The sequence below is a fragment of the Hemicordylus capensis genome, chromosome 3, assembly GCF_027244095.1.
Source record: "Hemicordylus capensis ecotype Gifberg chromosome 3, rHemCap1.1.pri, whole genome shotgun sequence".
NCBI lineage: Eukaryota > Metazoa > Chordata > Lepidosauria > Squamata > Cordylidae > Hemicordylus > Hemicordylus capensis.
In genome coordinates this window covers 142,768,542-142,792,681 of record NC_069659.1, presented here as the reverse complement: position 1 = coordinate 142,792,681, position 24,140 = coordinate 142,768,542, and the positions used below count along the sequence as shown (strand labels likewise).

The 24,140-nt window shown below is 44.1% G+C and overlaps 1 protein-coding gene across 5 annotated transcripts in view; it reads right to left on the bottom strand.

Moving 5' to 3' along the window:
- Positions 1-5,946: 5,946 nt before the first annotated feature.
- Positions 5,947-24,140, bottom strand: part of CARS2 (cysteinyl-tRNA synthetase 2, mitochondrial) — a 64,707-nt gene continuing 46,513 nt past the window's right edge. For 4 of the 5 annotated variants that reach the window (XM_053312615.1, XM_053312616.1, XM_053312617.1 and 1 more), the window contains 4 exons: positions 23,381-23,504; positions 19,732-19,830; positions 18,683-18,943; positions 5,947-9,745 (listed from right to left, as the gene is read on the bottom strand). In XM_053312615.1, coding sequence (XP_053168590.1) covers positions 9,683-9,745; positions 18,683-18,943; positions 19,732-19,830; positions 23,381-23,504 — 547 coding nt within the window. In that variant the 3' untranslated portion in view covers positions 5,947-9,682. The remainder of the gene's footprint in view (positions 9,746-18,682; positions 18,944-19,731; positions 19,831-23,380; positions 23,505-24,140) is intronic. The other variant, XR_008320269.1, reaches the window with a different exon arrangement.

Genomic DNA, 24,140 nt, shown 5'->3' with positions numbered 1-24,140 from the left:
TCCTCTGTTCTATCTCACAGTTATTGAGCAATAACTAAGTTTATGCTAGCAGCAGCAGCAGCAAAAAAACCCCAAACCACTTAATGTGTGATATAGAGGCATTATCCAGCTGAAGTTAAGTACTAAAGCCCAGTTAAATGCAGTAGAAGAATTTAAGCATATGCTTAATTTTTCTATTGAAATAAATAGGATTTGAAAGTACTGAACTCTGGTTAAATTGTGCCATAATATTCTTCTACCAGCTCAGCTTTTGTTCCTTGGTTTGTGCCAAGCTCATCTGTTCTTGTTCTTAGAACTACTACTGGGTTTCAATTCTGTACAACATTGTGCTGCTTTTGAAACATGCCATTTTTGAGCAGGGAATGCATGCATATTATCTTTATTGAGTCCTAGGCACAAGGCACTAATGTTCCTCACTTTTGGGATGGGGAGGGAGGGAAGGGCATCACTAGTTGTTGATGTTTTTTTGTTTCGAATCTGTACAAAGAAACTGCAGAGCTGTAGAGCTTAGCATGCAAAGTAGAGTTCATTTAGCTGAAGAATGTATTCGCTTCATCTACTGTTCAGGGCTAGTTTAGAACGTGAAACCAAATCATTTTCAGGGCATACTGAGAAACCTGACATACTTGCATGATCAAAAAATTCAGGCTATTTTTTGTTCTTCAGAGGTTTCCAGAGGGCATTCAGTTAGGCAACAGGCAGGGTCAGATTGAAGACAGCTTCCCCAGCCCGGCAGAGTTTTTTTGCCAAGCTCTACTGAGCCCCTTGGATTTTCTCTCTTCTTTCTCCTGACTCCTCTTTGTATGCTGTCTAATTTTGTTCCAGAGCCATGGCTGCCAATGCTGTGGCCAAGAATGTGTGGCTAAGCAACTGGGATGGTGACACTGGCTTCCAAGCAGTTGGCCGGATCCTCTTTCTCGGTGGTGGGGTGTGTGTGTTGTTGTTGTTTTGCAAACCACCAGACAAGAACCAGGTTGAAACTAGGGATAAGAAAACGGCTCTGCCTACGGCAAGGAGAGAGGATCGCAAGTTCATGGTTCCACAACCATCCCACCAAAGCACAGCATCTTCTTCTAGTTTGGGGGTAGAAGCTTCTGTGGTATCACCAGAAGTCACAAGTTTAGAGGGTTTGCGTGCACTTCCTCTGGACCATCTACCTCCAGGAAGCAGTCTTCCTGACCAGAAGCATCCTCTGGCCAGCTGTCAGGTGGGAGGATTCCTTTTTGCCCACTAATTGACCACATCCACTGCCAATCATTGGAGTTCTGGAAATTGTGACTGAGGGCTATTCTCTGGAGTTCCTCAGATGTCGCTACTGAATATCCTTCCACCACGGCAGTTGTGAGACTCAGAAAAACACCAGGCTTTTATGCAGGTGATTCAATATCTGCTCAAGATAAACGTCATAGAACTGGTTCTGCATTGTCACATCCACTCTAGGATCTATTCCATCTTTTCATTGGTACCAAAAAGGAATGGGAACACTAGGGGGATACTGGACCTGAAGTGGCTCTCCTGAAGTGGCTGGACCTTCTGGATGGAGACTCTCCAAGAAACCCTTCTGGATGGAGACTCTCCAAGATTGGGCTGAGAGAGAGTCCTGCTTGCAAACTTGGAGAAGCTGCTGCCAATCTGTGTAAATAATACTGAGCTGGATGGATCAAAGGTCTGACTCAGTATATGGCAGCTTCCTCTGTTCCAGTGTATGCAAAAGTGTATGTGAACCAAAAAGGAGGCACAAGGTCAGGCTTGTACCGGGAAGCTTCATTAGGCGGAACATTGTCTACTATTGACCAGGGCAGAGCACACAGCCAGAGTATCCAACATACTGGCAGATTGGCTCAGCCGGAATTCCATGGTGGAGTCAGAGTGGACATTGAATCTGGAGTTATTCTGACAAGTGGTCTGTCACTTCAGTCTGGTCTGTTTGCCACAGACGAAAACACACACCTCCTATTCCCTTGAAGCCTGGGGATGGATGCACTGGCCACAGGGCCTTCTGTGTGCTTTTCCAGTGGTGCCTCTTCTTCCCAGGGTGCTGCAGAAGATACAGGTGGAGGTGGTTCTCATTGCGCTTCATTGGCCTTGATGTCCATGGTTTCTGGATCTCTTGTACCTTACTGTTCATGCTGCATGGTAAATTCAGATGTGCCTGGATCTGCTGACCCAGGGATTGGTGATTCATCCTCAACCAGATCTCTTCCATCTCACAGCCTGGCAGGTGAGCAGGAAGACCTCAGCATGATGTGTTGCTTGGACACGGTCTTACACACACTCGTCTTCCCAGAAAGATTAAACCAATAGGGCCTATGGGGGTACGTGGCAGGATTTTCAGTCTTGGTGTGCCATTCATGGTAGGTCTGTGGGGGTCCAAAACATCTTGGGGTTTTTTGCAATTTTGCCTCAAGAAGGGGTTGAGCACTAATACTCTCAGGCATCAGGTCACCACACTCAATAGCATATTGGATGCCAGGGCATCCACAGGTTTCCAAACATTCTCATATCCAATGTTTCAAAGGGGCCACCTTACTAAATCTCCCAGTGGTTCACCGGTTCCCTACATGGAATTTGAACTGGATGCTCTTGGCTCTTATGTCACCTCCCTTTGAGCCCATGGCCATGTGTGATCTCCGTGTGTTGACCCTTAATTCTGTTTTCTTGGTCGCCATCATGTCAGAGCTCAGCACTCTGTCAGATGACCCCAAGTTGTGTTTTTCATCGGGACGTTTGTGTTAATACCCCGATCCGAAGGTTCATTCCCTCTTTCACTGGTCCCAGGAATTGTCTTTGCTTACATTCTGTCTGAATTTAGTTCATGCACAAAGGAATGCAGGTGGCACTTACTAGATGTTTGGAGAGCGCTTAGGTTTTACCTGGATCACATGATTGCTCAGCAAGACAGAGTGTCTTTTTGTTCCCCTTAGGGACAGTTCTCAGGGGAAGATGTCTTCTGCAATAATCTCCAGGTGGCTGGGGGACTGCATATCACTGGTCTATAAAGTCTGGGGAAGGTTCCTCCTATGGGCATTATGGCCCATTCCTTGGGGGGAGTGGCCACTTCTGCCGCAGCGAAAGGCAATTTCTCCATCACCGAGACATGTAGGGTGGCTACCTGGGTCTCAGTGCATTCCTTTCCCAAACATCATAAAATCGATGTTTTCTTTCTCCTATGGCCGCCGAGTTGTTTTTTTTTGGGGGGGGGGGGGTTGCAGAAGACGCTCTCAGGGATCCACCTATGGTACCTCCCCAACCTGGGCTGGCACTGCTTTTCTACAACCATAAACAGAATGCCCTCTGGGAGCCTCTGGAGAAAGGGAAATTCTTACAGTGACTAATTACAGAGTCTCTGTTCTCAGACTCCTGGAAGGCATTCAGCCCACCCTTGTTTGATAACTGGGTTGGTGCTTGTTGCTCTTCGTTTTCCTTCTGCATGTGTGTGGTGTTTTTCTTGCACACTAAGGCTTCTACCTTTGCCGCACATGTGGGATGGTAGTTGGGGCCTCCTGGGGATGTTGCCTCTGTTGCCCTCCTGTTTTCCCCATGCTTTTCCCATTCCTTTCTGGGTTTTTACGCAGCCTAGTGTTCTGCAGTTTTCATTGTAGGTACTGAGTCCTTGAATTGGTTCCTTCTTGGAAACGTGTGTGGGGTGGTGGTGGGGTTTGCTTCTGATTTTGTAGTCTGGTCTGGGGAAGGTGGGGCAGCCCTTCCCTCCTTAGCAATCTTCAGTCTGGTCCTGCTCATCACTCTGAGGGAGGGGCCTAACCTATAAATGGAATGCCCTCTGGGAGTCTCCAAAAACAGGAATTCATGGTAAGAATTTCCCTTTTAAAAAAAAGAAAGAAAGCTTAACACAATCTACCATGAACAGTTCCTCAATAAGCCTCACAGAGTTTTGCACAGGAGTGGCTGCTGATGGAAAATGCCCATCATGCTTTTATACTGGTTTTTAAAAAGTCACCTTCAATTGCTGGTTACAGTGACACACTTTTTAAAATCACCAGCATATAGCAATTGAAGCATGAAAGGCTTTGCCTTTAAACTGCACAGTATTAAAGAACTAGCAGGCACCTCCTGACCACCACCTACAAGAAAGGGTATAGGTTGCTCAAAGCTCTGTTGTAGTACACCTAAGATAATGGCATTGAGCATCTTTGTAATCAAGACAGCACACGCATTCAAGAGGAAATACATGAATTGTTCTTTATCTGGCTAGTTTGATTTTGTAGGATCTATGCTCTACGTTTTTTTTTTTACTTTTGGAATTTAACCTTGGTATATTAGCGGTTTTTGTTTTTTTTAAGTTCAAAGGAAAATTCTGGAAGAATACTTATTTTTCCTTGAATGACTTGCAGCCTGATCCTGTGCATGTTTTACTGAGAAATGAGTTCAAGTGGCCAACATCCTGTGTGCGCGCGTTCTTTAAATAAAAGGAGAGTTGTGCGGCCCTCAGGGATGTGTTTCTGCCAGTCAAAGAGCACTTGTGGAGCAAGGGGATAGTGACGAAAATCACTGTGTTCTTGCACAATAAGCTCCCACACTTCAGAACTGGAGAGGACAGTGCTGCACACATACTTTTTATTAGAAGCACGTGCTCACTGTTAATCAGAATGTTGATCGCTTTATTCCATGGACTACAACATAAGCACTTGGACTGCAGCTCTGATCTAAAATCTGGCTCTAAGCTAGTATTTCTATCATGTGTGTTACCCTTAGAATTTGCTACAATATGCAATAGTCAGATGCCACTTTACATAAATTAACTTTCTACTTGCAATCAGGGCGATTGCTCTGCATAAACTCAATGTGCTTACAACTAACATTTTGGATGCACTGCAACCACTACCTCAAAACGATAATTTGTTTCTTTACAAAAACGTGTCTATATATATCCGAAGTGTTTTCCAATGTTTGGTTCCATCAAAGTTTAGTACTCTCATTCAACTTTTTTTTTTTTTTTTTAAAGAGGTGGTGGGGATGGAATAGTCTTTACCACTTCAGAATGCAGGTAAGGGATAGCTCCCCATCATGGAACCTCATCTTCCTTCTGGTGGTACAGACCATGAGTTTAATGTGCTTTTTGAATATTTGAAGAACTAGAAGATGTGGATTGCCTATATGTAAGCAGAATATATTTACAGGGCATGATCTATTCACATGAGAGTGAATTCCACACTATTTTCTACCATGTAGAGGATCCTGTTAAGGCTCAAGAGAGATCTACTTCAATACCACCCTGTCACCTGGTACAGGCACAAGGCCAGCACAGTGAGATGTTAGTATAAGGTCAAATGCCTCCCATGTCTTCATCCAGCCTTCACTCTATGCCCAATGCAAGTTTCTCATGCTTGCAAGGCAGAGGGCGGCTGCATAGGGACATGAGATGTATGTACAGATCTCTTGTTCCTTCTACCATATTACTGCATTGTGTGCCTGTGTCCTGTAGAGTTGTAGGGGCTGGGAGCAGTGAGAAACAAGGCTGTAATGAGCACCTATCAGGATCCTCCACACATAAGCACTGCACCCATTATGCAAGTGGATAATGCCACCTTGGGATAAGGAAATATTATTTAAATTAATTTGTGCTCCAATTCCAGAAGTAAAATGCAATGTAAAAATTTCTTATCCCTTGCTAACTTGGCAAAGGGGCACCTTTGAACATGGTGATTCTCTTTATTTAGCAGGGGGAGAGTAACTGGCCCTATCCATCCCCAGCACTGTTGCTGGTCTCTATCTTATGTTTCTTTTTAGATTGTGAGCCCTTTGGGGAGAGGGATCCATCTTATTTATTATTTCTCTGAGCCATTTTTGGAAGGGCAGTATAGAAATCAAATAATAATTAATAAAATGCCTACCATCTTACAATTGAGCTGTCAATATTTAGAAAGCACATCATGAGATCTCAAAAGTTATTTGTAGGGAAACAAAGTAATATAAGAGCAGTCAATATGAACTTGAATCTGCCTGCTTTAACTGTTATTACAGAAGTTGCAAATATGTTCACTAGTATATAAAGGTTTTACAGCTGAAACAATCTGAAGATGTAGCAATTTCTTTTCTAGAGGAAATAAAAATATGACAAATTAAACAACTGTTGTGAATTTGTTTAGTGACCTGGACAAGCCCTACCTAATGAAGTTGCAACATGTCAAGGTGGCTTCTCTCTTTCCTTTAAGCTGTATTAATGGATCCATTTAAACAGAATAGCAACTTTACAAATGTAAAGATGATAATGCAAAGCTCCCTTTACTAGAACCTCTGAAAGTCTTACCAATATTTAACAGCTTTTTATTGGCAGCACCCATATCCTATATCAGATAAAGCTATATTCTGTTTTCCAAACTCTACAGTCCATATGTGGATGACAGGGGACAAAAATTAGGCAGGCAGGTAGGTAAGCCGAAACCTTGCAAAAATAGATGGGTATCCAATGTACTCCTCATTCATATAGTAATGGAGGCAATGGGGATGCCCTTCATTCCCACATATAGATCCCATTTTTAGTTCAAAGTGGTCTTGTGCTCTCACATGAAATGTCAATACTAGTAGAGCATAGTCATGTTAGAAGTTACTCTGAACAGTTAGGTTTGAACCAATTTATTTTTGTGCAAGTTACACTTGAAATAAGAGTAGTTTGGCTTTTATAGGTTGTAAATTCTCTCAAGCACAGAAGTTACAGTTTTGCAGTTACTCAGTACTAACTGTACTTCACTCTTTCCTAGACACACTTAACAAGTAACTAACTTAAATCCCCACCCCCTATTCTAAGTAAATGAATGGTGCTACTTAAAGTACCAGATGTATTATTTTCCTTGAGTGCTAAAGTGTTCTTGTATTTGTTTCATTGGCATTCAGAAACCTTTAATTCACTTTTGAATGGAACAAGCAGCCTTACATGTAACTTGATGGTACCACCCATTACAGGTCAGTGGACATGGTCCCAATGTAATGCCAAAATGAATTTTGCCTCATTTTACTGGAGAAGCTATGTTTTTAAATCCACACCTCTGCCTATATAAATGCCCCAGAGCTCTTCATTCCACACCTACTTTTTTCTGTGAACTAGTGCAGCAAGTAAATCACATTGAACTTTTGCAGCTATCCAGCTGGAAGAAGGTGCCCCTTCCTGCTCACCCTTGGATTAAAGTTGTGCTCTTGAGTGTCGACTCCTGGCAACCACAGAGCCCGTGGTTGTCTTTGGTAGAATACAGGAGGGGTTTACCTTTGCCATGCCATCTCATATACAGTATGAGATGATGCCTTCCAGCATCTTCCTATATCACTGCTGCCAGATATAGGAGTTTCCTATAGTCTGGGAAACATACCAGTGGGGATTCGAATCAGCAACCTCTTGCTCCCTAATCCCCATTCTCTCATTCCTTTTCTTCTTTTAACAAATATATATTGGGGGGGGGGGAACCTATATTGAAAAAGCTCTCTCGATACCTCCAGTTTTAATAACTACCAGCCAGTTTCTAATTTTCCCTTCTTGGGCAAGGTGATAGAGCATGCCCTGCTGCAGGTCTTGGATAACACATGGTATCTGGACCCTTGTCAATCTGGTTTTTGATCTGGTTATGGGACTGAAACTGCCCTGGTTGTCTGGGAACTGGACAGGGTCCACAGGGCTCAATTTTGTCCCCCTTGTTTAACATCTACATGAAACTGCTGGGGAAGATCATCCAGCGATCTGGGCTTTGGTGTCAACAATATGCAGAAAATACCCAGCTCTATCTCACTATGCCATCTGATCCCAGGGAGGCACAGAAAGTTCAGAGCCGTGACTTGGAAGCCGTGATGGGCTGGGTGGATGTGTTCACTAACAAGTTGAAATTTAATCCTGACAAGACAGAGGAGATGATGGTTAGTAGAAGGCCTGTTCAGGGAATGGGGGTTAGGCCTGTTCTGGATGGGGTTGCACTTCCTCTGAGGGAGGAAGTATACAGCTTGGGGGTTCTTCCTGGATCTGACACTGCTCCTAGAAAATCTGGTGGTGGCTGTGGCCAGGAGCACCTTTGTATAACTCTGGTTAGTGCGCTAGCTGCAATCCTTCCTTGAGAAGGCTGATCTGGCTGCTGTCACCCATGCCTCAGTCATGTCGCATTTGGATTACTACAATACGCACTACACGGGGCTGCCCTTGAAATGTATTCAGAAACTACAGATGGTGCAGAATGCAGCAGCCAGATTTGTCTCTGGGACTGCTCGCAGTGCACACAACTCCAGTCTTGAAGGCACTGCACTGGCTGCAGTCTGTTTCCGGGAACAATTCAAGATGCTGGTTATTACCTTGAAGTGCTAAATGGCTTGGGCCCCAGGTACCTTAGGGACCACCTGCTCCCAACTGAATCTACCCACCTGTCTAGATCATCTGGGAGGGCTCTGTTCCACGTGCCAACACCTGCTGAAGCCCATTTGTTGAATACACAGGACAGTTATTGGCTCCAGACTGTGGAACATGCTCATGGATGAGATCCACATAGTCCCCACATTCTCAGCCTTCAAGAGTGCGAAGACTGTCCTTTTTGTTCATGCTTTTGGCCAATGAGCTGCCCTTGCTTTCAAATTTTTAGCTATGTTTTGTTTCTTGTTGAGTTTTATTGTTTTATTTGTTGTTAATTGCCCTGGGGTCTTAGGATGAAGGGCAATTATATTTATATATAAATATAAAAATAAATGTATAGCAGTACAGTCTATTAGGCATCCAAAACAGCTTTCCCAGATTGAAGGAAGAAAGTTTATCAAGTTTAGCTTCTGATACATCAATTATTAACATGATCATATCAATCATTTAAGAGTCCATCATGGGTTTGGGATTTGAAGTTAGATCAAGTCTGTTCCATAAGAGTGTCTTATTTACAGAGCTGCAGTTGGCAAAATACTGTCTTACTGACTGACTGAAGTTTGTAGAAGGGATTCTTCTACCACTGTACTATGCTTTGAGGTAGAGGAAAGGGGTTGCTAGCGATGTTTTAATTAAGTTACTTAACCTTTAAGTACATTAAAGTACATATCAGAGTTCTAGAGTATGGCTTGTGCCTGTTTAAATCAATATTGGTTTGGCATCCGCTACTTTTAAATAAGCTTAGATCTTGTTTGGAACTCTTTCCACTATGATGACAATATATGGAATATTTGTACAATGAATAGATTAACATGTAACAAGCAAGAAGGCAAACTCCTCAGTTCTTACAATATAAAAGTATGTATGATTCAGTATCTTGCCACCAAAGCCCTCCTTTCCAGGGTCTCTAGTCACACTAGATCATGGTTATTTATGCTGCATTGAAGTTTCCACTACTCCATGAAATTTTCAAACAGTACAACCCATTCTGAGTTTAGAACAAACTTACCTCTGGCATCAGATATGTTGGTGGTAGTTTCACTGGCACACTCAGATGAAGCAGCTTCATTCCTATACCAGTGGTGAAGCACACTGGATCATAGGATTCCATACACAAGATCAAAGGAGAACTGTAGCCATGGATCTGCACTTGTTCCCAACACATCACCAGTCTTTTCAGAGAACAAAGCTTATCATTTTTAAATTTAAAGTAGAAAATCATGTCCAGGCTTATGTATGTATTTATGTATATATGTACACTGCCTCTGTACAAAAGTCTAGTAGAGAGGAATTTCCCAGTTTTTTGTTCTTGTTTTTAGTCAAATGTATTCCATATTTATATCAGCTCTTTTTCATTTCTATACTGGGCTTGCCAAGTTCCCATGTAGAAGACGTACTTCTGTCCTGTGTATGTATCAAAAGAAAAAAAAAGTTACACACACACACACGCTTGCTTTTAACACACTCTGCCTGTTCAATCCTACACACACTTATTCAGAAGCAACTCCACTGTGCTCAACAGGGGTTATTCCCAAGTAAGTGATTGTAACCCCAGCTCCCGGCTCAAGAATGGACACATTGGCTTAATCTGAACTAAGCACCACCTTTCAACCTCAGTTCATATATGAAGCTGGAATAGTAGTTACAAAACCTGTCACTGAATTAAGAAATTGTAGTTTATTAAATCAGCATATGAGAAACAATCATTGCAGAGATTAAAGTGTGCTTTGTAAGATGAGGCACCATCTTTGAAAAGACATTTCTCTTCTCTGTAAGATGGCATTTGCCATCTATATATAGCATTTGTAAGTGGCTGCACTTTAAAAAATTAAGACTTGCTTAAGTTGGGGCACTTCTTTAGTTTATCAACATGATTTTTCATCAATTAATGTGACATTAAACCAACTAAATGTTGCAGCTGCAGTAGTCATCTTACTAAACAGGCTTATGGAGAAGACTAATAACCATAAGCCAACAGAAGAGAATATTACAAGTTCTTGTAAAGACAAAGAAGTCCTACCATGGCTAATCAATATTAAAAAGAGAAAAAGTAAAGCAACAATTGTTAAACACTTTCCAGAAAATGGTGCACTGATTAATCAAATCACATGTATACTCTGGACCCAAAACGCAGTATATGAATGTTGGGTGAGAACTGAGTTTATACCTTTGCTTTTGCTGCCAAAGGAAGAGTAGCCATTTCAAAAACTGAAATATAGTTCCTTTCTTCAGCATTAAAATTTCTGCATCAAAATCAACAGCACTCAACTATGTACACAGTAAATTCATGTGTTCTACAGTTTTAGCTTTATGTAGAATTCACCGCAGAATGGATACTGTACTTAAGTACTAGCCTTATATGAACTTGAATGTAGTTTGAAAATCTATTCAATCCTAGTTAAGCCATCTATTTATTAGGGCTGAGAATTGAATTGGGCTGATAACGTGGGCCCTACTGGACATTTTTTTTAAAAAATGGGAGTGGATTCAATGAACACTTTCCTTACTTCCTGAGAAAGCGGCTGCTTTAATAGGCAGCAGCAGAGTTTATGGACTTTGCCTTCTCCCACAACAGCTGGCCCGCAATGCCGTGAAGTAGGGATGTGCACGAACCTTGGTTCATGCAGCAGTTTGAATGTGAACCGGTTTGTGGTTCAACAAACCAGTCTGAGCCGGTTCGGGCAACCCCGTGAACCAGTTTGGCAGTTCAAGTGCAGTGCCGGGGGGTGGCAGTGAGGGGTACCTTTACAGCAGCACTCCCCTCAGCAGCCTGCGTGCGGCAACGCTGGCACACACATGGCTACCATGCATGAGTGGAAGCAGCTTACATGGTGTTTCTGACCATGCAAATGGCTCCCATGCATGTGTGCTGGGCATATGCCTGCCAGCACTGCCGTGCATTGGTTGCTGTGGGGAGCACCGCGTGGCTGTCATGAAGGTAAGGTAGTCACTTTTAAAGGTGCCGCTCACTGCCCTTGCACTTGAACCAACAAACTGGTTCATGGGTCAGCCAAAATGCAATGAACTGGTTTGCTGAACCATGAACCAGTTTGTATTCAAACTGCTGCATCAACTGAGGTTCGTGCACATCCCTACTCTAGGGAAGGAAGCAATGTCATGATGTTGGGAAGAAAGAGTTTTAAAACCACGTTGCTATTTGAAACTAAAATACAAAGAAAGAATCCATCACATGACTGGCAGCTAAGGATCCCCAATACATTAATTTAATCCAACAATACACCGTGCTATTGAATCAATAAAATACGGGCACCACACCCTCCAGTACAGACAAACCAATGTCCTCAATTCAGATCAAATCTAATCCAGACACTTTCAGTGACAGTCCTACGATTCAAACCTAAGTGGTACCTGCAAATGTTGTGAGAGAGAGTGAGTGTGTGTGTGTGTGTGTGTGTGTGTGTGTGTGTAAATATAAATAATATTTCCAACTATTTAACTTTGGATTGATCTAAACAAATCCACAAGTTTGAAAAATGTTAGGAATTAGAATAAACACTGTAATTCTCTACAAAAAAGGGGTACAAGCCAGCAAAAGTCAGGGACAACTAAACCTACAATTTTACCCATATATGCTTAGAAATACATCCATCTGAAATAAACGGGATAGTAACCAGAGATTGAAAACAGCAATAGCAATAGCACTTACATTTACAGTATATACCGCTCTATAGCTGGAAGCTCTCTAAGCGGTTTACAATGATTTAGCATATTGCCCCCAACATTCTGGGTACTCATTTTACCAACCTCAGAAGGATGGAAGGCTGAGTCAACCTTGAGCCCCTGGTCAGGATCGAACTTGTAACCTTCTGGTTACAGGGCGGCAGTTTTACCACTGCACCACCAGGGTATTTTTGCAGAGTATTTTTGCAGCCACACTATGCACCAGGGCTTTGGACTTTGCTGGTTGATATCAGTCAACTGATTGTTGGATTAGCTGGCAGTCTCGCCCCTTTCCCCAGCTGAATCCACCTCAGGCAAGTGACCCCCACAGAACACTCCACAGCCAAGTGCTCGAGACAGGAGGTGGCTCAACTGCTTTGTCTCCCTTCTTTTAGATTTAAATTAATTAATGATAGATAGATAGATAGATAAAACCAAGAGTCCTGTGCAACCTGAAAGGATCATCGGCTCTTACCACACCACACACATACAGCAGAATGTGCAGCTGGGAAGGCTGGTGATGCTTTTAGCTTACTCCAAAAGAAGAGAAAAAGCAGCAGAGACTTCTCTCATCTCTCAGGCACCAAGCTGCAGTGTGCAGTGGTTGAGACAGTAACAAGACAGGAGTGGAACCACTATCCAGTTTGGTGGGGTGCAATGCCCATCTTCATAGCCAGGGAAGACCTTGTCCATCTTCACCTCAGCGGGACTTCCCTTTGAGTAAACACGCATAAGGTTGAGCTGCAGGTCCCTAGCCATTGCTTTCAAGGGGACTTAGCCACAATCAGCATTTGCTGGATTGTGCCCTTGGTTGTTTACTGCTGCCTTACAGAAAGCCAGTTCTAATGCTTATTTACATGGCTGAGTATTCCGGATCCCACGAAAGCGAGATGTGTGAGTGTAGAGCATCTGTGCACATTGATTTCTTCTCCTGAAACCTAGCCTCCATGGTCAGGCGGGTAGACAATACCTGTGTGGCAAGTCAACCTTGAGAAGCCCTTTCTTCTAAAACTACAGATTACTTATCTATAACTTTGGTTCTTCTAGTAGCTATTTGTCCTTTTACACCAATGGGCTATGCACCTGCGCAGAGACCTCGTCAGAACCTAACAAGCTCAATTCTCCTGCTTTGGGTGGGAACCCCACCCTCCAGCTGCTATATGCGGCTGCGCCACTCCACATCCCTTCAGTCACGGGGTCCACCTTCAGTAGACCCAGCGGCGAGGATGGGAGGGCGTGTAAAAGGACAGATGACGACTAGAAGAACCAAAGTTACAGGTAAGCAACCTGTAGTTCTCCGACATGGTCTCCGTCTTTTACACCAATGGGCGCATAACAAGCTAGCACCCAAGGTGGAGGGAACAAACAGAAACAAGGATGCACTCTGCAACAAGTATTTATTTCAAAGAAACAAAGTACTATTTTCAACTGAAAATAGACTGTAGGACAGTCCTGCCAAACCTAGCATCATTCCACCAAGGGGCTATCAGGATGGTCCTGGAGCGGTTTCTCCCTCAGTTTGTGAAGAACCTTTGGTATGAAGGGGAATGGCAGAAACTAAAGGAAGGGGCCTTTCCAGGACAGGACGAAAGCACTGCCCAGAGAGCCCTCCCCTGGAACAATAGAGGACACACTGAGCATTGTCCTGAGATGCAAAGACATCCAGAACTGGAGCACCCCACATTGTGAATATGTCCCGGAGTACACCCTGGTCCAAGGTCCAATCGTGGGAAACCATTTTTAGTCTGCTCAGCGTGTCTGCCTGGACATTCAGGTTCCCTTGGATGTAGACCGCATGAGGCGTCACCGCATGTGCTACACACCAATGCCACAGGTCGATTGAAAGTAATAGGAGGCTCCTTGAGGCTGTGCCTCCCTGTCGATTTAAATAGGCTTTCGCTGTCGTATTGTTGGTTTGAATTGTCACCAAACAAGCTGTAATTACTAGTAAGAAGCCCCTTAGGGCATGGAATATGGCTAACAAGTAATTGATGTGTCACCCCCTCTCTGTCAACATCCAATGGCTGCTCAGGCAATAACCGCCCAAATGAGCGCCCCATCCTAGCTCTGACGTGTCGGTTGTAATCCTCCAGTGTGTGGGGGGGAGACCTGGAAGAGAGAGCCAAGGTCCAAACGATGAGGCTCAACCCACCAAGCTGCAGCTTCCCACACCAGCTGGGGAGGCATGCGCTCCAACTGAGCGGAGTCCCAAAGGGGGTTGAACACGTCCAGGAACCACCTCTGAATGATGCACATCTGAAAGAATGCATGTGGAAGCATGTATGTGATGGCAGTCATATGGCCTAACAGGCACTGCACAGAGTGCATGGTCCATGGCCCGGCGGCCAGCCGTACAAGTGTATCTATGCGGGCCTATGGGAGGAAGACTTTCTCCAAGCTGGTGTTGAAGATCAGCCCTATAAATTGTATCCTGAGGACAGGATCCAAGTGGGGCTTCTCAAAGCTGATTTGCAAAGCCAGGCTCTGCAGAGTATCTATGACTGCACTGAGAGAGCTCAAAGCAGCCCGCTTTGAACCCACTAGGATGAGCCAATCGTCCAGCTATGGCAGGATTTGTATCCCTTGCTCTTGTAGAAATGCCACCACAGGGGCCAGACACTTTGTAAAGACCCTCAGGGCCGAAAGGCCATACAGTAAGCCTTAAACTGATAGGTGATTCACCCTATCTGGAAATGCAGGAAATGGCGTTGATGAGGGCATATGGAGATATGATAGTACGCTTCTTTCAGATCTAAGGAGACCATCCGCAAGTCCTTTTCCAACAGGGCCAAAATAGTCAGTACTGACAACATTAGGAAATGCTTGTAAACAAGCTGTTTGTTTAGGCCTCTGAAGTCCAATATAGGGTGCTGACCGCCGTCTGGTTTTGGAACAACAAAGTAATGGGAATAGAAACCAGGGCTCATCACTTTGGTGACCCTTTTGATCGCATCCTTCAAGAGGTGAGTAGAGACCTCCTGATCCAATGCTGGGGTCGACGGTGTAGTCACGACCCCGGACAAAAGGTAGTGTCTGGTGAAACCCGAGGGCATAACCCATGCGTATGACTGTGAGGACCCACTAATCCACAGTCACACTGTCCCAATTCGCCACAAAGGAAGCTAGGCGGGTCCTAAAGGCCCAATAGTCATTGCTTTTTCTGAAAGGTATTCGGACGCTGCTTCTGAAAGGCAGGCTTATTGGGCTGGAACCCAGACTTGTATCGAGGATGGAACTTGTTAACTCGAAAGGTACGCTCCGATGAGGATTTTTGCTGCGAAGGGGCTGTAGCCTGCTGGTAAGGAGACTACTTGGGCTGCCTCTGCAGCTTAGGAGCAGAGGAAGAGTAGAACATAGATTTCGCCATACTCCTCAGCTTCTGAACCTTCTGTAAGGTGTCATCAGTCTGTTCCGCCAAGAGGCTCGAACTTTTGAAGGGAAGATCCTCAATCCTAGCGTGGGCCTCGTAGGTCGGCCCAGAGGAACGCAGCCAGGCATGCCTCCTGAGAGCCACAGACGTGGCCATCACCTTTGCTGAACACTCCAGAGTATCTCGCCGAGTAAAGTTCTTGCTTTGCCCCTGCACAGCCTCATGCAGAAAAGCCTTCACTGGATCTCACTTATCTTGGAACAGGAGATCCAAAAAGGGAGCCACCTTTCCCCACAAAAAAATGGTTATACTTGGCATTATAGGCCTGGTAGTTGGCAACCTGCAAATGCAGAGCTGACACAGAGTAGAGTCTCCTCCCAAAGGAGTCCAACTTCTAGCCCTCCTTATCACCCAGCACAGAGTGATTGTGACCTTTAGACTTTTGCAGGGATTCCTCCACCACAATGGAATTAGGCGTAGGATGATTCTTCAAGAAGGTAGTATCCTCCTGTATCTGCACCCTATAGAAGTTCTCCAAACACCTGTTGGGTTGTGAAAGAGTTGCTGGCTTCTTCTAATGTCCATGCATGATTCCAAATAAGGTGGCGTTAAGTGGTAGAGAGGCCGGTACCTTAGCCTCAACATCAATGAGACCGAATAAAGGGTCCAATTCCCCTTTTTGTTGCGTATCAAGGCTCACACTGAGAGCTGAGGCCATGCGGGCCACATAGGCTGATTATTGCTTCAGATCTTCTGATAGAGACACAGGTTTAGAGTCTGATTGATTGTCCAAAGCGGACGACCCCAGGGAAACTAGAATCTGGAGAGCCAGGTTCACTTTTGCTTTCCGCCTCAGGAGGTGCAACTGGATCCATGGCCAAATCCAGATGAACAGCTGGACACTCTGTATGGTTACTCAATGGGTTCGATACTGACCCATCTGCCGCCGCAAACGGTACCAAAGAAGGTTGCGGCACTGGAGTCCGAAATGGAACCTCCGAAAGCATGCCCACTAGCACAGTCATGAAGGTCTCGTCACGGAGAGTGAGACCAAGGCCTCCCTTCCAAATGTGAAGGGGCCTTACGCCAATCACGATTAGTCCCATAAGCAGATCCCTCTCAGTACCAAGATCTGTACCAGGGCTTTCCATAGTCAGAACAATCCGAACAATAATCAGAGGGATACTGTCTATTAACGACAGCATCCCAACGCCAATCTCGGTAGGAGGAGGGCTCGTCATCTACATACGTGGAACCTCATGCAGAGACACGGTATCGATCAGTGTAAGGAGGTCCACGTTGATCCAAATCTCTCCCATATATGTATTCAGAGGAGCGCTCCTCCAATCCCCAAGCAGGGGCTGTTCCATGTGGTGCATGGAAGACGAACAACGTCTAGGCAGCCACATCAAATTTGCAGTGGGCTTGTCTGGTGAATAGGGTTCATAATCCAACGTAGCATAGTCCTGTTCATCCGCCACTACCTAGAGTTCCTACCCCGCAAAGGTACGGGCAGGCATCTGACCTGGAGACATCGAAGCCACCAGAGAACTAGTAGGAAGGCGAGGGCCAGTAGAACTTGGTATCAGAGGAACCAGTACCGTGGCTGGCCGACCTTCTGACACCTGGTCAACAACCGCTGAACCATGCCCCAAAGACGCCAATTTCGGCTTCTTAACAAGCGGAGCATCCCAAGAAGAGACTGGCGGGGGCTTCTTCTTCTTGGGAATAGATGGAAGGTGTTGCCCTGCCGGCAGATGCGGAACTAGTGTCGGCTTCTTCTTCTTCTTCAGCAGTACCGAAGTGGGGTCTAGTACCGAAGGTAAAGTGCACTGAGGCAAGTCCTCCAGTGGCACAGAAAGGGCCGAAACCACAGATAGGTCCGAGGCAGGTGCCGACGATACTGGTACCAAAGTCAGGGTTCTGGCACCAGAAGAGCGGAGTCCAAATGCTCTGAGTGCATCAAAGAAGCCATTTTAAACTATTGCTTCAATGACAAGGCCTCAGAAGAACAGAGAGCCAAGTCCCACAGGGCAGCGCACAAGCGAGAAGCCCTATTCTTTCAAGCCTGCTTCGTAAACCTCTGGCAATGAATACAGGTCTCGACAATGTGGGATTCCCCCAGGCAGAGAAAACACTTGGTATGAGTATCGGGGGAAGGGATCTTAGATCCACAGAGAACACATTTCTTAAAGTTCTTTGTGCCTGGCATAGAAAACTTTTGGCCAGCCGGCCACAAAGCCCCATTCCGGCCAGGATTGGCGCCAATGAAGATGGGTGGGGGGGGGGAGGACCGTAAAAATAAAAACACCAAGAAAAAGTCACCACTGCACGTAAAATTTAAAAAACCAGGCGTGAAACAGAGAGGAGAGCTGGTCTTGTGGTAGCAGGCATGACTTGTTCCCATAGCTAAGCAGGGTCTGCCCTGGATGCATCTGAATGGGAGACTTGATGTGTGAGCACTGTAAGATATTCCCCTCAGGGGATGGAGCTGCTCTGGGAAGAGCATCTAAGCTCCAAGTTCCCTCCCTTGCTTCTCCAAGATAGGGCTGAGAGAGATTCCTGCCTGTAACCTTGGAGAAGCCACTGCCAGTCTGTGAAGACAATACTGAGCTAGATAGACCAATGGTCTGACTCAGTATACGGCAGCTTCCCATGTTTCCTAACAGGGGGAAACGGGAGAAAAAACAAGAGGATTCGAGAAACCGTCCAACGTGTTGCCGAGCCGAAGATTCCACGACGTCTGAGTCATCGATGACGAAGACTAAAGGAACGTGGAATGGTGCAGCCGTATATAGCAGCTGCGGGCGGGGTTCCTGCCTAAATGAGGAGAATTGAGCTTGTTAGGTTCTGACGAGGTCTCTGCGCAGGCGCATAGCCCACTGGTGTAAAAGACAAGAGACCACGTCAGAGATACAGAATTTCCTTTACCTTTATTTAATGCACCAACAGGAGCACTTGAATATTTTTATCTCCTGACAGAACTTCAGAACATTAGAGGCCAATGTTCAACAGCTCAATTTTTATGCAGAACAACTGCAGAAGCAGCTACCTGTGGACAGCTTAGTATTGAGGACTGGCCTGCTCAGAGCAATCATGGCAATTCAGGCTGTAAGCTATTGTGACATTTATTATGTCACAACTGCTCAGGGAACAGAAGTGAAAGCTGCCTATTCTCAGGGTGAAGGAAAGTTCAACATGAAATCCTACTCCTAAGGCTAGCCAAAGAGGTGATATGCTTAAAGATTTCCAGCAAGCAGGATCTGGGCTGTGGCAGGGAGGAGGCAAACCTTTATGTTGATCCCATATACAGCTAGGTCCTGACGCAGGCGGTCACAGGCTTGCAGAAGGGGAGCTCTATCTTGCAGTAGCTGCCTTCTTTCCTCCTTCTGTTGCCGTTTTGCTTCTTCTGACAGAACAGCACCTGCAGCAGGCATGCCTCTTGTAGTCTCAGCCACAGCAAGAGCAAAATCACGCACTTTGATTCGGAAGCTCACTAGTTCATCGATTACACTGGGAAGCATGGCTGAATGGTTGGGTTCTGAAGCAACCTATAAATCAAATCAAAATCAAGCCCTATACATAACACATCACACAGACTGGACGCCAGATAAACAGCACACATTCATCAACAGAGGGCATTCCAAAGTGTGTCCCCAATTGAAACCATGGTCCACTTCAAATACACCAATATTTCTACAAAGAAAGCACTTTGTCATGAAATAGTATGAAACTTGCATGCAATTCATCCATGTGCAATTTCCTGTATATAGTAATACACACAATGGAAAGCTCTCAAAAGGTTTCTAAGGCTAGAAAACAGAATGAGAGAGTCATGCATCTCTTCTCTCTTCATGTGCCTTCTCCGATTGGGAGGTTGGCAGCCAGAAAAAGCCCTAGACTCATGGATGATATCTTCTGTGTCCATTTCTAGCCATTCTTTCAGGTTATCCATCCATCCCTTCCTCCTTTTCCTGCTAGCTTCCTTCTAGCATTAGTTGTGGTACAGTCATGCATACAGTTATGTAAATAGACGACAATGCCATGGGCACCAGCGGGAGGCTATAGAAGGTCCCAGGATCAATCCCCAGCATCTCTGCAAAAAACCCATCTTGGACCTCTGTTCAAGACTCTGAAGAGCCACTACCAGTAACAAAAGGCAGTATTCAACGAGATAGACCAATGGCCATTTCATATGTTTATATACAAGGCAATATCTTTGCAACAAAGGGAACTCACCAGGAGACAATTTTTGTACAACACAAGGGATTGGATGAATAAGTAGTTAGAAGTCTGGTTTTGTGACTCTGTGTTATATCATTTCATGGTATTTTCCTACCTGTTTTTCACCAAGAGTGATCCCAGTTGTGCCAAGAAATTCCTCTATATAGGAGACAATGGCCCCAAACACAACAGCACTTCTAGGAGATCCAGTTTCCTGGTTTCAAAACACAAGAGAGCTGATTTAACATAACAGTTCCCTACAGTGGCCAATGTCTGTCTGCATATGAACAGAAGATGAAAATGAACAGTTCTCTGTTCAGAAAAGGCAGTTCTGCAGCGATTTCATTATCTGAAGTCTTTCCTAAACCACCACCCTTTTTACAGTGAAGAATCACCATAAATGATCATTAAGCAGTATTACCAGAACATTTTAAAAACATTTAAAAAATATACGTCATACATTTATATGAGCTGCACTTATTATGTGCATTGGTGATATGGGCAAAATTTGGTGCTGAAATCAGTTCTCTTCAAATATATGTTTTGTTTTTAAAGCTCCTCTCATTACTGTAACGGGGGGAAATTGAAGATGTGCACTGTTCAGCTCAAAACCAAAAGCCTATATATCTTTTTGTCTCTGACTTGCGTCTTCACAGTCTTAACCAAAATGCTCAACGTTTAGTTTTAGTTCTCTTCAGCTAAGAAAAGTCACACAAACTCAGACTGTGCATATATATATTATATACAAGGTTAAGTGTATACTATTACAGATTCTGTAATTCTGTAGAACTGAACCATTTGCTATTGGGTAGAATGTCTAGCACCACCAAACCCAGCTTTCTTTTTAAAAATGTAAACACATATTTCTAGCTATCAGGACACAGTACACTCAACCTATGTGCAGCAGTACATACAATCTGTTCTTTACATTTGATAGAGGATGGATCCAGTCCTTATATTAATTTCAACAATGCACATTACTATCAAGTACACAAGAATGTGTACATCCGTACAGAGCACCTGCATGTGTGTGCAATGTCACACATGAATAGCTCTATGGCTGCAAAGAGAAAGTTCAGAAGTGTGTTAGCCATGACTAGTGAAAAACCTGGAAGCTAAAAAGGAGACAAACATATCCACTGGCAAAGGAGGCAGGGATTCAAGGCCTTCCTTGCCCTTCCACATGGTGAGTGAAAGCACAACATATGAAATAAGCTACTAAATGTGAAATTGTTTAATTTGCAACATTTATATCGATTAAAGAATTCAACTTCTCTTGGTATGGAATGTGTGGGTGATCTCAGCAAAAGATTCCCATATGACTGACAAAGAAAGAAAGAAAGAAAGAAAGAAAGAAAGAAAGAAAGAAAGAAAGAAAGAAAGAAAGGAAGAAAGAAAGAAAGGAAGAAAGAAAGAAAGGAAGAAAGAAAGAAAGGAAGAAAGAAAGAAAGTTCAAGGTATATAGAAAGTTATAAAGCACAGTCTTGTCTTATAAAATGGACCCTAGGTGAAATGAATTTTCAGGGTCAGGGGAAGAAGAGACCTTTCAGTGAAGATCACAGTCCTGGGAAATTAATAAAATAGGAAGCAAAACATAAGAAATATAATGTCAGAGATGACAGACTATATACAAACAGATCTTTGCCAAGCTAGAATATACACTATAATAGTTCAATTTGGCGCCCTCTCTCTCTCTCTCTCTCTCTCTCTCTCACACACACACACACACACACACACACACACACACACACACACACACACACTCTCTCTCTCTCTCTCTCTCTCTCTAAATGAACTTTAAATACTTTAGGTATAAACATTTACCATATTTAAAATGGTACACTTAGACCTAGAAATTTAGTGCTCAACACTCAGTGGTTGGGCATTTACTCCCTTTAGGACTGAGCCTCGCAATGAAAAGGACATGCTGTATGGTTGGAGAAGTCCTTTCTCTCATGTCAGAGACACAGCAGGGTTAAAACTAATAGTGGAATACCCAAATTTGATCCTTCCAGGCAAAGAATCTGTAGATCTCAGCTTTCATTTGATGCAATATTAAATTTAAATTAGACCGCCAGTGTCGTATAGTAGGGCTGCAACTTTCTAACTGGAATCTCCCCGCTGCCATCTATTGACTAGGTGGCCTTCAGCAAGCCGTTCCCTCTTTACCTCAGCTTCCCAATTATAACATGGAGCAATATGCATACTTACCTTAAAAAGAGTTGTTAATGTAACACATGTTAATCACTTTGAATACATGGAAGCACTATACAAATGCTAAATACTGTCATTAAATAATGAATATCTCTAGCCACTATGACAGTGAAGCTAGATTTAAAACTGAGTGGGAAGCATAACAAATAATCCAATTGTCATTCTTCCATGCATTATATACAGCATTTTCAAAAACCCTCCTTTGATGTACTGGGATGAAAACCCTAGGCAGGGTTAAATCTGTCTACTCACAGATTCAAGGCTCAATGGGACCTTAAGCCATCACTCCGAAACTAACTGAAAATCTAGTTATGGCACAAGATCAAAGGTTGTCTGGAAGATCTGTATGCCTTTTGACAAAGTTCCTTGTGCTCTGGCTATGCTGTATTTGTATTCCACTTCTCCACTTCTGGAGACATGCTAGAAGATGTTTTTGAATGCTCCGAGTTTCCTAGCTATTCTGCATGTTTGTTCTTCTGCTCGTTCAACAGCCACTGTGCATTATTTAGTCCCTACACATCAACCAACAACCACAACCATCACCACTTTTGCCGATGCCCCCTGGAAGCAAGCAAGGATGAACTTGTTGCTGCAGAAGAGCCACATCCCCAACAAGTTCACTCAGGCTCCTTCTGGCTTACTTCTCGGGGCCTTTTGTGAGCCAAGCCTACCACATGTACCAGGAAGAGCAAACTGTCCTCTGTCTGGGGTCTCATCTGCCAAGTTCAGGAGCACCCTGCTCTGTCTGGACTCCAGAGTTGTCAGGCTGCTGCCACTGCCTCCACTCTTCAGCCAGCAGCAGGTAAGAGCTGCCCTCACCATTTCCTCCACTTTGGCTGCACGCCTTGCCATCATGGTAGGGACAAAAGCAACACAGCAGCAGTGGGAAAGGGCACAGGCAGGCAGGAATAGCCTCATTCAAAAACGAGAAGTGTGAGTGGACAGGCAGGAAAAGCCTTGTGTTTTCACCACAGTGTTAGCCAAGAGGAAAAGGGCACTGATGGAAAGGGGCACAGAGCAAGCAGGCAGGCAACAGAGAGGAGAAGGATTCAATACCATCACCAACCATGTCAAAAGCACACTTACAAACCAAGACAGACAAGAGTGCTAGTCAGTTCGCCAGAAAGTTCTGCCACTGCAATTGTACTGGATACTTATGCAAACCAATCAACACACAATAAACTAGCACTTGAAAGAAACCTGGGGAGACAACAGAGAAACACGTGAATGTAATTATTTGGGAGGATCATCATCTGGATTCTTGAGCATGCAGATTGCATCAGTAGTGGAGAAGGCGGCTAGCATGGAAGTCCCCTTTCACAAGCTGCCTAAGAGAAGCAGCAGTAAAACAGACTTGAAGCACTCTGCAGGCACACACAAACACAGAGGTTTTTACGCCCTAGATATTCAGGTTGGATAAATGCCCACCATGGGGGGAAAATTCATTTGCTGTTTTTCTTCTGCTGGTTTCTCATACGAAAATAACCCATCTGTCATTACTGAACTGTAGACAACTGTCGGTTTTTGATCTTTGTATCCTAATGGGTTACCTTAGTGACGGCCTTAAGCTGTCTGTTGCCATGGTGAACGAGGTCCATAATTGCAGCAACAGCCCTGGGGGTGTCGAAGTTATCCACACATGCAGCCTTGATGGTGGCTTTAGTACTGGCTAGCCTTGGGAAAAGAAAGAAGAATTTTAAGCCAGATAAGTAGTTAATATCATGCATGCCCCAAGTCCATCAACTAGTTAAAATAATGCTTTGGGTGGAGACACAGGTGTGTGTTTGTTTGGGGAATGACCCAGCCAATGTTAAGCTTTTTTAGACATCATTCATTTTTGTGAAGGAAAACAAGCTTGTGCTTAAAACTTTTCCATAGCTTGTAAAAACATTTAACACTGGCTGGATCAAGCGTATGGTTTTTAAATGGAGAAAAGTCATTTATTCAGATCACCACTATAAGTTAGCAAACAAATGCTGAGGTTGTCATGTGGCAGCAAGTTAAAAAAAATTGAGTTAAAATATGTGAAACCAATTTACATATTTCACTTTCAAGAATCCTTTTGCATTAGCTATGTACATCTCATCCCAAGACAAACAAAAACGGCAGCATTTCATCACTTTGATATGACTGAACTGAGGAGAGAGGTGCTTAGTACCACTGATAAAATTCTTCACTAGGGCAGTATATCACTGGCAGGCATTGCTAACCCCCAACCTCCTCTTTTCTTTCAACAGTCTCATGAAATAAGTACTTAAAGACATAATCTCTTCGATGTAGTCCTAGATCACCCTACAAATTCAGCATGGA